The 15,868-nt window shown below is 35.2% G+C and overlaps 2 protein-coding genes across 4 annotated transcripts in view; both read right to left on the minus strand.

The window, feature by feature from the left end:
* LOC115441277 (guanine nucleotide exchange factor DBS) overlaps positions 1 to 15,718 on the minus strand; it is a 106,569-nt gene extending 90,851 nt beyond the window's left edge. Inside the window, exon 1 of one of the 3 annotated variants that reach the window (XR_005112986.1) lies at positions 15,312 to 15,718. Coding sequence is in view for 2 of the 3 variants with exons in the window: in XM_037442650.1 (XP_037298547.1) it covers positions 15,312 to 15,477 (166 nt within the window). In the remaining variant the exon portion in view is untranslated. Of the gene's footprint in view, positions 1 to 3,828; positions 4,048 to 15,311 lie in introns of those variants that run through there. The other 2 variants (XM_037442650.1, XM_037442654.1) reach the window with 2 other exon arrangements.
* On the minus strand, positions 4,213 to 10,239 carry LOC115441279. Its single transcript, XM_030166016.2, has 4 exons — positions 9,999 to 10,239; positions 9,444 to 9,720; positions 8,927 to 9,157; positions 4,213 to 8,227 (listed from the first exon to the last, which is right to left on the minus strand). Exons 2-4 carry the CDS (start codon positions 9,702 to 9,704, stop codon positions 7,007 to 7,009), a joined length of 1,713 nt encoding a protein of 570 aa, XP_030021876.1. The 5' UTR covers positions 9,705 to 9,720; positions 9,999 to 10,239; the 3' UTR covers positions 4,213 to 7,006.
* Positions 15,719 to 15,868: the final 150 nt, after the last annotated feature.

Raw genomic sequence — 15,868 nt, forward strand, 5'->3', positions numbered from 1 at the left:
GTCTGGATTAAAGAAAACAAGCCATTTAGTACTTCTTGGCCTCATTTGTGTATTTTTTCAGCCGCTATTACTGCAAGTTTTTGCTATTGTTAATTCTCGTTAGTAGAACAGGTCTGTTGAGAGGACTAGAAAATCAATAGCCATAACTCCTCTGGTTCTCGATAGCCGAACGTCATACATCTCACATGGACGAGCAATTATAAAAAGTTGGCAATTGGGAATTTTGATTTGCCATACATTTTTCATTTTTTTTTAACTGTCCTGACTATAAATCGATGCATATTGTAATGGAATAGTTAAAAGTGACGGCGACGTGACGCACATTGTTCCAGGTGATGTCATAATAACTTTAGTAAGGATGACGAACATCAAACTGATATCTGTAGTCTTTATTTGTCCATGTCCGCTATCACATTTATCTTATACTCTCTAGTCTAAACCTCTACCTTTTTCCTTACATATTTTAATATCGAATACAATACAAAATAAAAATTTTAAGTCCCTGAATTTCTTACAGTAATTCATTCGCGAGACCTATTAAAAATATTCAGTGTAATTACTGCGAATTATAGGGCTCAAAGCTACGGATGGTTATTGGAAGGTTGCACTCGTCGCGCTTTCCAACCAGGGGAAAGACTTGCCTCATTTATTAATTTGCTTATGAACATTGGAATGAATAATCTATATAGGTGCTTATTGAAGTAAAGTTGTCATTATTTCCGCCTTATTTATTCAAGTACCTTCCGCGCTAGTTTGCTTAACCGCAGCAAACGCAATGCGTTTGTAACTGAGGGCTGTGGCGTAACTCGAGTAATCAATTTTATTGCTTCAACAGAAATTTTCAGTTCATTGGGATAAAAACCTGTTCCCGCGCCGCACTGCGCGTGCCAAATTTCATAACGATTGAGAATGGTGTTTTACACTTGTATCTTACAATCTTATAAACGCATTTTTCAAAACATTTTCTTACCTAATATTTTAAGACATCTTATAAAAATATACTCTTAGGAGACATTGTCATTACTTACCAAGAATTGAACGAGTCAGAATTATGTACAAAAGTCATAACAAAAGTTGGAATTCTGAGATGCGGGTAAAAATCGAGTTAACTATATAATTGGGCAGGAAACCTAGCTATGCGTAGTAAAAGTAGGAACAGAAAGGAACGATAGGACAATGTGAAACGCAAACAAAGGCCGGTGGCGGCTGCTCGCGGCTCGCATAGCAATCAGCCTGGAGCAGGGTGCCCATGCCAATCTATTAGTCAGAGAGTTGCCGGTACCAGACATCAATGCATTCAATTTGTTAATAAGTTGAATACTTTATACAATTACAGGATTCAATTTAAATGTAATTAAAAAATCCATATGTAGTTGCTGATTTATTACTACCTGTTCATACATGATTTTTTATTGCAATTGAATGACGGACGAGCATGCCGCTCGCTTTTCATTTAGGTAAGCGATATGTTTGTTCATAAACAGTAGCAGTGTGTTATAGTTCTGACCAAATTTTAGACTATACCCTACCTAAATGAGCTATTATCAAATATATCAGAAAATCAATCTCGTGCGGTCATTGAATTATAATAAACTTATAATCAAAAAATTTATACTTACAGTACCGATCTGATTAACATAGAATAGAGATAAAAGAGATAATGGGTTAGGTATTTGACGCCGGATAAGTACACGAAGCGATTTCCTACACTAAAAAGTCAGCAATATAACTTGATAATTAAGTGACTTTTAATACTAAGTAGGTACAATATAATTGTTACTAAGTTTTACATATAAAACTATGTTGGCATTTTATTTACAATCCAAACAGCTCACATAGTCATGCCTATATCTTCTAAGATGTAAGTAGAGACTAATCAATTTTGTATCACGTGACGGGGTGCGACACAAATAAGTACTTTAAAGTAAATTAAAAAGTAAAAGTGTTTACACATAATATAGCAGGTAATGAGCTACGGACGCAGGTTCTCAAAATCCTACCACTGTTAATATCCCTGAAGGCTCTATGATACAATATCGACGATCGCATTTGGTGAACAATGAATGATTCATAATAGAAGCAATAGTTTTTCCTGTATTTAAGTATCGAACATGTTTAGTTTATAAACAACTTATCGTCTCTAAGACCGGGCGTACGCGAGGTAGCACACGATCAATACAGTCATGGCATTTTCAATGTATTCATCAATCAGTTCGAAAATGTCAAAAATTCATCTACCGAATTTTCAATAATTATTTAGTATTCCAATTCTAGAACTCGGGTAATTCTCGATTAACTTTTAACAGACTTTACAATTATTTTAATAAATTGCTAGGAATTACCTGACGAATAGGTTTACTATATCCCTCCAACTTCGTCAAATGTTGGTATGTAGTCAATAACAGGCAGTTGCACATAAACAGATTTTTTTATCTTATTCGTTTTAATATTAGTAAGATTTATTATTGTTTTAATATTAAAATTAAACTCTTCCGAATAAGGACCAAGTCTATTACTGCTTTTATCAATCTTCCATCAAAAAACCAACAAAAGGACTGCGCTTTTGCGTCGATTCCAGAACGCGATTTCGTAGGAAAAAAAGAAACCGCCAATAAATCTATGAACCTATTAATAAAAATGAGCATCTAAAGTCTAAGATAAATTCTAAATGTCAAGGATTATAATAACGAATGCATAAACCATTAAAAATAAGCAGCAATATTGTAAACACGTATTTAATGATTATAAAACTAAATATAAATCAGGAGCAAGGGATTAATAATCATCCGACGATTAACAATCATCAATTTGACTTGAATTAGTTATCCTTTTCCTATATGATTAAATTGGTTACAAAATAAACAAAGCTTACAGTTCGAGGAGACATATAATGGCCAATTTTCTTTTTCCCAGCTTGCATGGCTTAAAAGTGAGTGCGGTCCAATTCTGCTGTCATTATATAGCACGGGCAAACTATTCATGGCTTACAGTTCGTTGGAACCGAGAAAACTTTTCATTTAGGGCTTTGTGTCAGCTTAATACTTCCTGTCTCAAATGGATCGTACGCGCCGTAATAAGACAATTAGTTAAATAGCGGCATGAAAATGTTCACAAGTTTTATAAAGTTGGTAACCCAATGCGGTCAATTCCTTTGTGAATCGTGTCCTTTAACTTACTAACTAGGTAATAAAATCAATAACAAAGACTTGGTAAACGGGAAGGCTTTATAACAACTAATAAAGACTGCCGGCTACGCTCCGGTCATTCCCGACATGCCAACTTTAATAAACGAGTTTCCCTTGCTTTATATGTGCATGATAAACACGTCTGTAAGAGTTGTACAACACTGTCATATGATTAAGGAGATGGTTTTTTTTTATGCAAACAGGGAGGTACTTATTACGTTGATTCACACATAATCAGACAGAATTATTGTCGCGGTTTAAAATTATTAACGGAGGAAATCACAATTTCCTACTTGGCCGTAAAACCAATGTAGTTGTTTCTTATCCGTGCTCGGAGTAGGTGCAAACTGGATGAAAAATAATAAATATGCAATAAATACAATTGAAACTGTTAGGTGGGTATACAACTGTCGATTCGTAGTCTATCGCCAAAGGGTCAATTAATGGTTCAGCGACTTCGTTTATAAATAGCTACGATGAATTCTTTACCACGCGGCCCTCAATCAAGGAAAATTCAAACACTTAACGAAATTAATTTAGTACATAACATATGCATTCTTTCATTATTAGTCGTGGTATAATTATTATATTTAATATTTTTTCTTAAAAACTAAATTAATTGGTGTCAAGCGGTGAAACTCACCATTAGCCGCGGCGCGACGCCCGCGTTTGGTGCTACATTTCCAAAACTTCATATTGACTGTAAAGTGTAAGGTCAGCAAGTCGCGAGATGACACCGCACGCGCCCGCTAAGGCAAGTGGCCATCGTCAAACTGTCCGATTGAGGCCGAAACAATGACTTTTGTTTACAAATGGACGACGCGGAGAATTTATTAAATTGCTGAGTGAAGTGGCCGGCTGCAGGAGACCAATGAGCCGAGGCAGAACGCGCGACGCACATACAGCCGTACACCCCCCACAATCTGCGCTCGTAACACTGCACCGGGCTATTGGAAGGATGGCGTGGGAGCCTCGACCCCGATCCGTGGACCTTAAACACCTTGTTATTCGCTAAATGAAAAGCACATTGTAGCGTAAAAAAGTTTATTTGCTATCACATCATGTCTTACTACGGTAATCAATTTGGAACATAAATGCCAAACTCCCTGGCTAAGGAAATGCACTACGATACGCAGCAAACGATTGTAATGTCTCAATATTATTTATCATTTGTTTAAGTCATGGACTCAGGACCGTAGTAAAAATATTCACTTGTGTTATAAGCAACCAAAACAATTTGGGCTCAAACTGGCTATAAAATTTGCATATAATCTTACATGGTATTGCACTATAAAAATACATGGATAAGCACAAATTTCTAGGCACATTTCTGTACTGTCTATGGGTATATCAATAATGGTTACACACTATCAGTTACACAATCTTACTAACACTAATAATAGCTCAAAATATTATGAGATTTTATATTTACTCCCCACTCGATAATATTAGTTCTAATAAGTCACTGTTAAATGAACACTAAATCAATTTATGATTAAGAAAATGGGGCTTGTTAACACATTTATCGTTAAAATACACGCTCTTGCAAAAAAACGGACACCTGCAGCAGTAAGGGTATAACGTAAAAAAAAAAAATATTTAAAAAACGTTTACTAAACAATTTTTTTTTGTGACGGTTGTTTCGAAGTTTCGAAGTCTTTATATTTATAGCCTTCATGGGAACATGGCGACCATGAAGACTACTCTTCAAAATCCGAAAAATAGTTTTATTTCAATTTCTCACATTCGCGTAAACGTAAGAAATCAATATAAACGTTATAGGTGTGTATTATATATACTATTATGAAAGCAATTATTAAAAGTTTGATAAACAATTAAGTCTCCTAACAATTATTTTATATCTATTGTCAGAATGTTTCAGCTGTGAAAACTTTAATTTCGATCTGCAGACCGGGCAATGAATATTTGATGGTTTTAAATTTGTTGGAACCAATACATTATTAATTTTAGGCACACAGCTAAATATTTTATTTATTTATTGCAGTTTATTGTTCAAGATTTTTTTATTAATGATTTTTCGCGCTAAACGTTTATCCTTCCAGCAAAAACAATATCGAAAAGTAATATATAACTGTCCGTTTTCTTGCAAAAGTATGGAACGAACAATTATTTCAAAACATAACATCGATGGGAAAATCTACAATATGTCTAAATATGTATTATGCAACTTATAAAATAAGGGAGGTTTCTAAATAAAATATATAACCAATACATATAATAATTTTACATATTGAGCGTATACTTAAATCGCAATTCAATAATTTTAAACACATTTTAACTGATTTACATGTTACTGGAAAAAAATATGTGATTCGTTTAAATTGTGATCGCAGCTCTATTTGCGTTAATGCACGTAGCATGAGAACTCACACAACACATTTTAGTAGAACCTTAGTGTTGTCTGAAACTAAAAAAAATATATTTTGTCTTATAAAAGATACAGCTGACAATTTATTTGCACTATTACTTTCACTATATAAAGAAATGAAGTTTTATTAGGTCTATAAAATGGCCAACAGCGTAGTGAACAATCCATAGAGGTTTGTGGGTGGGTGCATCTCATAGAACAGCGCGTAGGAAATTTTCAATCCTATAAAAATATAATTTCTACAGCTTTAAATTTAATTGTTTATACAATTTTACAAATAATAAGGTTCGAATCTATAGCACACCTTAATACATATTTGCATATTAAATGTCTTATAAAGAAATAAACATTACATCTGAACATGACGCCAATTCGTTAAAGCATGTTTTTTCATATATTTGATATGTATCGCGGAACTACAAAATCATCTGTACAGTCATACACAATAAAAAAACAACTATCTTTGTGAGGAAAAATTATGAGGTTTTCAAAGTCAAATTAGCTTAAGGTACACATTTTTAATTTCTATAAATATTTTAGGAATCCTAGCCAATAGGACCAAGTTTGGAGGCACAGCTTAAGATTCGTTGGTTAATTACTGAGCACATCTTGTAGGTGGATATGAGTATGTAAAATTAAACACAATGTTCAATTAAAGATTTTAATTACTCATCGTCAAAGCTTATTTCAATGCCTTCAAAATTGGTCCCTACAACTACATTCTATTCATTAAAGTACACAAAATGTATTTTATATCAAAAATTCCTACATCTACTATTATCTTCAATGTTTATTTTGAAATCATAGTCGCATGTCGTAGCATTACACTCATATTTAGAAGGCACTGCTCTTTTATAAAATGAACATTTCATGAACCATGGTACTAAAAATTGTGATGAAATTACAAGATCACTGTCTATACACTCTACAATGGTAAATCACCAACTTGTACTCTATCGTGTGAATACCAATAAGAAATTAAACTCGAACAATATATGCACAAAATCCACATATAAAGGAAAAAATTGTAGTGTATTTTGTTGTTCAAATTAATTAAGCATCTAAACATGGATATCAATAATTTAAAGTAAAATGTATACTTAAACCACTTACAAGTCTACAAAATAAAATAAAACTACATAGCTAATAGTTAATATAAATGGTGTAAATATCGTTCACTTTATAGAAAGGTAGGTAATCATAATAAATCAGTTTTAAACAAATACTGAAAAGGTGTTACCTAACTATACTTGCTAACTTATTGCCAATGTTACATGTGGCGTTTCAAATGAATCATTACAAAAATTGTCAAGGAACCGTCCCAAATTACAACAGTTCAGTCATCACGAGATCTTTGTTACGTAAATATGTTTTTTTCTGCAGTCTGTTGCGCGTTATTTGAAATTCTGATAGCAGTCATTTGCTGCGGTTGTCAATGTCTATACCAGGTTCCCTGCACGCGTGTTTGGAAGTGTGACACCGGAGTCACTATGTAAGCTTGCTGTGGCTGTTGCACCACAGCTAGGGGTATGACTTGCTGCGCCATTTCCACTTGCTGCCCGCCTTCTTCAGACACACCAAGTGATTGTACACAGTGTTGCTGTCCCACTTGTTGTACACCACCAACTTGCTGGGTGAGGACTTGTTGGTGTTGACTCACTTGCGGCACAAGCATCTGTTGTTGCATTTGTTGCTGCTGTTGTGGTTGTTGTTGGTGTATGACCACATGCGGCTGACTCTGCATCTGTTGGTGCTGCTGTACTTGTACCTGCTGCACTTGCTGCTGTTGTTGCTGTTGCACTTGTTGCTGCTGCTGCTGTTGCTGCTGTTGTTGCTGTTGTTGCTGGGCTTGCTGTTGCGCCTGTTCTCTCTCGTGTTCCTCTTTCTTCTTTGCCTCCATAGCTGCCTTTTTCGCCTCAGCCTTATCTTTTTCCTGTTGTATCCTAATAGGATCTTTATTTTTATCGTAAGACATGCATTTACCACTACGGAATGGTACCATGTCTTTAGGTATCTCCTGTTTTTTAGTCGCGAATTTAACATGCGGAAACTGGTCCTTCATAAATGCCCTGAAGGTGGAGTAACCCATAAGCTTGACGCCGGGTTCTAAAATTTCTCCATACTCCTTGTAAGCCTCAAATAGGTGTTTACGAGAATCACCTTGGATAATAACAGTCTTGCTACCTTTTTTGCCCCCTTCACCTGATGGCTGAACATCTTTTGGAGAGCTTGCATGTTGTTTTAAATACTCTTTTAAGAAATTCGTAGCGTGTTTGTAAATATCCAGTGTGAAAGTATTGTACGGCTTCTTGCCAACATTGCCGTGAATTCGAGGCGCGACACCGTGCGTCATGACATGTTGTCTTATCCGCTTTAACTGATAATGTGTCACATTCTCGAGATATAAAAAAGCTTCCAAGCACACCTTCCTCCCTTGATATACATAACATGCTCTTAATCTCCTCCTTACTTTATGTCGAGACGTCTCGGCAGGGTTAGCCAAGCTTGCCATTGTAATGCCCATCAGGTACATGTCATGTTCACTTTTTGTAAGTTCAGCAATGTTCAGTCGGTGACGATAAACCGCTTCAGGATTCAAACCTCGATAGCAGTTGTCTTTACAATCACAGCCTCTCTTTAGCCTTTCTTTTACCTATAACATGCAATAGTTGAATTAATACATCAGTAAAAATAAAACAGTAGATAGCATGAGGTGCATTATTAATATGTTAAGATAATTAATTAAACACTTTTGGAGCTGATATTGTATGCTTATCAATTTATGACAACTAGTGAGAGGGTATCCAATTTTATTTTTTTATTAAAATGAATAAAATACATGATACAGATGGTGCAATACCCATAATTATAGTTTGTCCTGACAAATCCTGTTTATGGCAATTCATATACACATAATAAAAGCGGGACATATAGTTGTGGAAACAATGTCTCAGTTATTGATATCTACATACAAAGAGGTTATATTAAGCCCTTTTACCATACCCTAATTAAAAAATAACATCAGCGTCAATAACATGCTGCAAAAACAAATTTTGTTGACCACCAGATAAAAGCTCATGAAATAAAAATTCGCCCACTTCACTTGTTCATTATAACTCCTGTGAATATGATATTTGTATAAAGATGGTTTTTATTGATTTTGAATTATTGTTAATCAAAATAACATAATGGCCCTAATTTAAAAACCCATCTTTCCTCTAACTTGCCTTTTTGTTGCTCAAAAATCATATCAGCACTACATACTTTTACAAAAAGACCACTTAGTTTTTACTGATGAGTCGGCTGGCCAATGAATGAGCTAATTCAGAATATAATTTTATAAACATATTACCTGCGCAGGATTATCCTCCAGTTTATTATCAAGAACCTCCTCATCACTGTCCGACTCATTTTTTTTCTTTTTCCTTCCAGTTTTCTTCTCTACTTTGGGTTTAGTGTCTACTTCCATTTCAGCAGTTTCAGTCTCCACTTGATGTTCAAACTCAATGGAGTACTGAGCCTGCAGGGTTTGTATATTTGCTGTACCATTTTCCACTTGAATTGTGTGGCCTTGCCATAAAACCTGGAATGTTTTATAACTACATTTAGTTTTAGCTTTTCATGATTAACAACTGTTCTGATATAATATATAATCATCGGCAGAACAAAAAAATTAAATTGAGTTTAACACAAGCAAATATTAGGAAATCTTAAAATCACAATATTAATAAATATTTGGGAAGTTAAAAACAACAAATAAATTGTATAAACTGTCCACATAGCCATAGAGTGTTAGTTATTGGACAAATCAATAGTTAATAAGAAATCCAAGACGCTTTGTACGACACTAATTGATTGTAAACAGTTACCTGCTCCTGGTGCCCATTGTAGTTGTGCTGCTGTATGCTCTGGTTTGCTCCTATCTCGAAAACGGAGTGCTGCCCCATGACGGGCGTGTGCCACTGCGCGTTCTCGCCGTACTCGCCGCCGCCGTTCTGCTCCGTCGGGATGGACACAATGATGGCCTCCTTGCTGTCTACACTGCGCCGCTCCACCGATAGCAGCGAATGCAACACCTCGCTAGCCTCCTTTTCCGCAGGATTCACCACTTCCATTTTCTCAAAGGACATATCCCGCGGCTCGGCTCTACAACCGATCGTTCGTGTCAAATCACATGTACCTACATACGTGTATGTAGCGACCAACATCAATGTTCCAACCCGCCCCGACCGCCCAGTGAAACAACCACACTATACATTGTAAGAAAACCGCGATAACTTTTCAAATTCATGTAAATAAACATAACAAAAACCGCGCAATTATTAACCTTAATCGCATTTTTTAAGTTTCATTATCGCATAGCGGATCGAACTCCCGTGGAATATTGGGCCATATAGTCATAGCAAAGGAAGAATAAAACTCACCTTTTTCGCGACGAATCGGTGGCCGAGTCGCATAAAAACGTATGTCAGCAGTTATAAACCGAAAGCGGTTTGTTTTATTTCACTTCATTTTGATATTGTATTCATAATAGAAGAGAAATGCACAAATATTTTACAGAATTCACGGAAGCAATATGGCGATTCACTTTCCGTGAATAAAATCGGAGGACGCCGTAGAACACGTAATTGGTACAGTGCGCTGCCACCAGGCGGCGCAGCGCTCACTGCGCGTTTCCGTATCGACGCTCCATTCGCTACATTTGTACAGAGTGAGCGGGAAAATTTAAACAATCGCCTCGCCGCGAACGTGGTTTTATTTGAACTGGGTGCATATAAAAAGTAATACATTTTTTCATACAATCTTTAAAATACTTTATTCAAGTTTGTTTGTCTATGTTAGGCAAATAAAATATCCAAAATTTTGTGATTATATTTCTATTAAAATTAATTACAAAATTTAGGGATTTTGTTAAATAGATCAGTAATCATAAATTATTATGCAAGGAACATGTAATATCTAGGTAGATGAATTAAATAGTCAATGGATATTATACAAATATGGGTCCTCAATTTTTAATAGTTGTATTTTGAACCTTATAGGCTAGACGTAACCGTCCGTTTAAAAATTTATAAAGTGTGAAAACTATACACTAAATCAACATTATAAACAAAAAGGATATCTCATATCGGACAGTAAGATACAAAAAAAATATTTGTCGAAATTAAATACAAATATAATATCCAATTATTTATAGGAACGTGGTGTAAGACGGGCAGACACCTTTAAAATTAACTTCATTCCAGTTTTACGATTTTTTTGTAAAATGTATTAAAAAAAAATTAAAACAAAACGGACGGGAGGGTCCGCAGCGATGTGGAACAAAAGTGAACATTCAACTAGCGCGGTGCGGCCCCACGTCCATTAGCACCATTATTTCCACCATACTCCATGCTTGTACATAATTTTAGTCAGATTTTATGTCTTTGCACCTTCAAGTAGTGCTAGGTGATGGACTAACCCACTGTATATTATATAAAAAATATTTGGTTTTATGTAGATGTACTACGTAGATGCTATTTAGTACTACACTATTTTTGCATATAATGGAGAAGAAATAAAGCAATTTAGATACCCACCCAAAGTAAAGCAGTTTGTCATATGGCTTCGGCGGAAGCATGAAACAAGCTACTTATTAGAAGATAATCCAAGAAGAAAAGAGGAGTATCCTGTAATTTTACGGTTTACAGATAAATTTAAGTGCAGAATAATTCAGAATTATGTTATTTGAATTTCTTATAATTATTGAACAACCTAATTTCTAAATATTGTCATTTCATTGGTTTAACGAGTCGTAGGATAAGATAGAGTAAAAAAAAGCGTTTCGTGCATACCAGTGAAGTAGAAAGCGACTTTACAGACGTTTACATCTTTACGTATGTACCTAATCACTAACCATCTTCAGAGAATGAATATTTTGAATAAACCCAAACAAAGTATTCGACCTCGGTACCAAGTCTACAACGTGACCCGAAATTAACGTACTATCTTTTCTTACATATGGATTCTGCTGACTAGGCCAAGAGGACAAATAAGTGAATTTAAAACCATTACTTATACTTTATAAATTATAATAGGGTTAACATATTTTGTGAAAAGGATACGTCACTCATTAATACTGTTATAATCACATTTTACAGATAAAGCAAGCTGAAGATTAGCGAGTGAAAGACTTGCACGTACTATGAACTTATATTAGGCCAGGGTGGTGTACAAAAGACCTGACCCACTTAATTGGAGAAGGGTTTCGTAACAGCCGGGGCCTCGCGCTTATATCTTTTTTTCAGGTCACCACTCTGTTTACCAACGCATCGCTTAAGCATCTTACCTACGAAATTAGTGAAATTGGGTGCTGTTATAGTTACTCTTCAAAGTAATTGTTTATAACAATCGTTCGCTTTAACGGCAAAGGAAAACATTGTGAAAACTCTTACATACCTAAGAATTATATATTAGAATTTGGATGGTATGTGAAGTCTTCCAATTCGCGCTAGGTCAGTGTAAGGGAGTAAGGCCTAAACCATCTCAGTAGAAGGGGAGGTCGATGCCTAGCAGGAAGACAATATATTATACAATGCTGGTACAATTAATCGCATTAAAGAAAGAAAATAAGATAAACTATCATAAATAACTTGGTACGAGTTGTACATCCGTGTTAAGTATTCTCGAATGTATACGATTTTACAAAGGTATTGAAAGTTTTAAAAGATAAAGCAATAATTCAAATTCATTACTCACAGGATGCAACAGCTGATACGATTGGAAGCGTCAGTTGATAGGGACTTGTCAAATCAAATAAACACATTTCCTGACTTCATTCTGCTGATAGTCTTCCCCTTGATACAAATTGATTGACCCTGCATTTATGATCTGCTTTCGTAGGTAATCGTGATGGAATATTATAATTATTCCGTGGTTCAAATAACCGACCTACCTTTTAAACGTTAACGAAGCAACCGCAATTCCTTTAGTGTGTTCTTTTTATTGTAATAGTTTATGCGGTTGTGATCACCTTTTCCAAGGTAATTAATTTGCTAATCATCATCGGTCTTCTATAAATAAATATGCAAATGTTTTGATGTTACAAATTGAATTTTGTTATAATTCCATATACATATTAAACAATCGTTGAGGAATTCCTTTGTCTCTCTGCTTGGTAAACAATAGTGGTTATTAGACTTTCACCAAACGAACATTTAGGTACAATGTTTATTAATGGAAATGTACGCAGCGTTAATTATTAGGATATCCTACCTTAAATAGAACCCTTATAGGACCGTCTGTCTGTCAAAAACCCTTTTTCTTAGGAACATATAAAGATACTAACTTGATATTTGTGTCGAATACGCGGGTCTACGATCTCTTTCAGCTAGAAAATAAAACTTGTAAGTCAACGCGAGCAAGATATATGACCGTTTATGTTACATATTTTTCGATTTCTACAAAGGAATGATATCCTATAGGTTTATTTCCGTTGATCTAGTAGTCATGAAATTTGGCACGAAGCAAAGTCTTACAGCACATGGAAAGGAAAAATCTAAAAACCATAAATATCTACTTAGATACTTTACATACAAGTTTGTACGGGACCCTCGCGTAAGGCCAAGTCGCACTTGTCCGGTTTTTTTTAAATTGCGATGTATGTACTACATTATTGTATGGTTTATTAATCCGCAAAGGGTGTGAGACTTTGCTGGCAGATGGTTCCGTATAAAAGTTTGAAATCTTTTACAGATAGTAACGGGATGTAAAATTCTAGTTACATTTATTAAAAATTATTATAATAAGGATTAGAAAATAGTTGTTGTAAAGCGATACGGATAGGTATCCGTTCGCGTTTTACTACTCTACGCATCGTATGCTTTCCTAGTAATTTCCAGACGCCTTTAATACAAAACTATGAATTATTTTGTATAATCGTGGGATACTTTTTTATAGTTTAGGCAAACTGAATTCGTTATAACAAAAATTGGACACGCGGAAGCTCGGATAACTTAAAAATTACCCGATTTTATAATAAAGATCTTTCGCAGGCGGAATAACCTTTATTCGCGTAAAAGAGAAAATGAAGTGGGTATCGTAGTATTTCAAGTTCGCAACGCTACCATAATGGGTAGTTCAAAATTAGTCTTTTATTTTCAATAATTTTAATTTGGATTAAGGCGATACCTCAAGGTCCATTTTCATACATTTTGTTTCACCTTTAATCTGGGTAACTAAACAAGTATTGGCAAGTAAAGAATTTAAATTCACGTCTAGTTAGTGATTAATTCTCGCAGTTGAAAGAAAAACGTAAAAATAATTAATAATCATGGATATTTCGGCCTTTAAAATTTAATATGACGAAATTTTAAAGGCAGAAATATCCATGATTATTAATTATTTTTACGTTATTCTTTCAACTGCGAGAACTAATCACTAACTAGACGTGAATTTAAATTCTTTACTTGCCAATACTTGTTTAGTTACCCAGATTAAAGGTGAAACAAAATGTATGAAAATGGACCTTGAGGTATCGCCTTAATATTAGAAACTTTTTCAAAATAGCTTAGGTACAAGCTTTGTTTTTTTTGTGGTTTGAAGGGCATTATAGCCAGTGTAATTACTGGACATTATAAGACGTATCTCTGTCTCAGGGTGATTAACGCTGTGCAGTGATACTTTTAATACTTTTTTAATCAAAATCAGATTGAGTTGCTACTGTTTATGGCTGACGCTTACAATTAGCGTGCAATTTGCCCGTTTTATGCAATTTCTTAATACACGAAAGAGTAGGCAGAGGTGCAACCAAGGTATCACTTTTCGCTGCGCCAGTTCCGTCCCATGATATGATAAGGGGCGTGGAAATTGCCTCGCATCGCAATAAATTCCAAACTCCAGGCTGATACTAAGCAAAAAACCCAAATATCACTGCCCGAAACTGGATTCAAACCCAGGTCCTTACAGCGATGTCATACCGCCCATGCAATACAACTATGCCACCAAGGAGTCTGACTATTTAGAAAAAAAAAACACGGGCTCGGAGCTGCGAGCAAAAGCTAGTTTTCTATGAATGATAAGAATTATTACCGCAGTAATTGTGGTTCAAATTCTGACATAAATATACTTAGATGAATCTCCTATTCGTGTGGGATACTCATACCTACGTAAAAAAATATTTAACGTAAGTTAAGAATGGTATATGACCTTTTGGATTAGGTACTCCATAAGAAGTCTCATAGTGTGGAATTTAATTAAATTCACTTTTAATATTAGAATTTGTATGTGTTTAGTTTTTAAACTGTATAATACGGAACCCTAAAAAAAATAAGCTCATTTGCGTGCATGAAAAATTTCTTCCGTATAAAGTTTCTGGATATAAGGTTACTCGTGCTCAATCATAAAAAAAATAAACTAGTGTATCAGTCCATAATGAAATGGCGGGAAAATAAAATACAGACAATAAATATGAAATAGCTATCAGGTGCGGAACTTTTTGCTAAAATTAGTACACCATAACACAACGTCACACCTCACATGCCTACAGTGGTGGCTAAGTGATTTTGTGACGTTGCCTCTTTCCATTTGACGTCACTGTTTTATTAAAGGCAATAATTAAATAACGTTAAAAAAGAAATTTTCTTAAAATATTATTAAAGACGTTTTAACACAATTCAGTATATTTTGGCTTTTTTGAAGTGAATTTTCCTGCTATATAGGTAAGTCCTACTACGCAAAAATGGGAATTTTAGACTTACCAGCCGCTACATCCAATGTGAAACAGCTACTGCGGGACTTGACGACTCCCGGCGACGTGCCATCGGGCCAATCCATCCGTTCCTCCATAGCCTTCGAAGCACTCCTCTTAAACTGCTCCAGGAAACTATCTATCTGCGTTTCTATGCTGGTCGGAGAGTTCGCCATCGTTACCACCGAAACACCGAAAACAAACACAACACACTAGCCTCAAGGCATATCGCTCACATCGTATTTTCTCCCACAATCAACGTGTACATATTTCCGCGAAATCCCAAATAATTCGCATTGCATAATTATATTATACGTCATTCTTTCATAGTTTTCGTACATCGACCCGAATTTGTATACATTATCAAAGAAAACCGCGTACCGCCTCGAACTACTGAGACTGTTCAATAGCGAAGTGATTTTACTACGGGTACCGTTATTCTATATACGGCAACGAAAATAAAGCAGCACCCACTGACATCTATCGATCGACGAGAACAGCTGTTCCATTTGAGTTGCCTCATGCGTACTACAGTTTTTAAATCGCTAAAGGTTGCCAACCTTGATA

Source organism: Manduca sexta, chromosome 25 (assembly GCF_014839805.1).
Source record: "Manduca sexta isolate Smith_Timp_Sample1 chromosome 25, JHU_Msex_v1.0, whole genome shotgun sequence".
NCBI classification, from domain to species: Eukaryota; Metazoa; Arthropoda; class Insecta; order Lepidoptera; family Sphingidae; genus Manduca; species Manduca sexta.

Coding starts and splice junctions, on each gene's coding strand:
- LOC115441279 (XM_030166016.2), bottom strand. CDS start 9,704: ATGTCCTTTGAGAAAATGGAAGTGGTGAATCCTGCGGAAAAGGAGGCT. Junction 9,158..9,443: donor ACAATGGGCACCAGGAGCAG/GTAACTGTTTAC, acceptor AAAACATTCCAG/GTTTTATGGCAAGGCCACAC. Junction 8,228..8,926: donor TGGAGGATAATCCTGCGCAG/GTAATATGTTTA, acceptor TGCATGTTATAG/GTAAAAGAAAGGCTAAAGAG.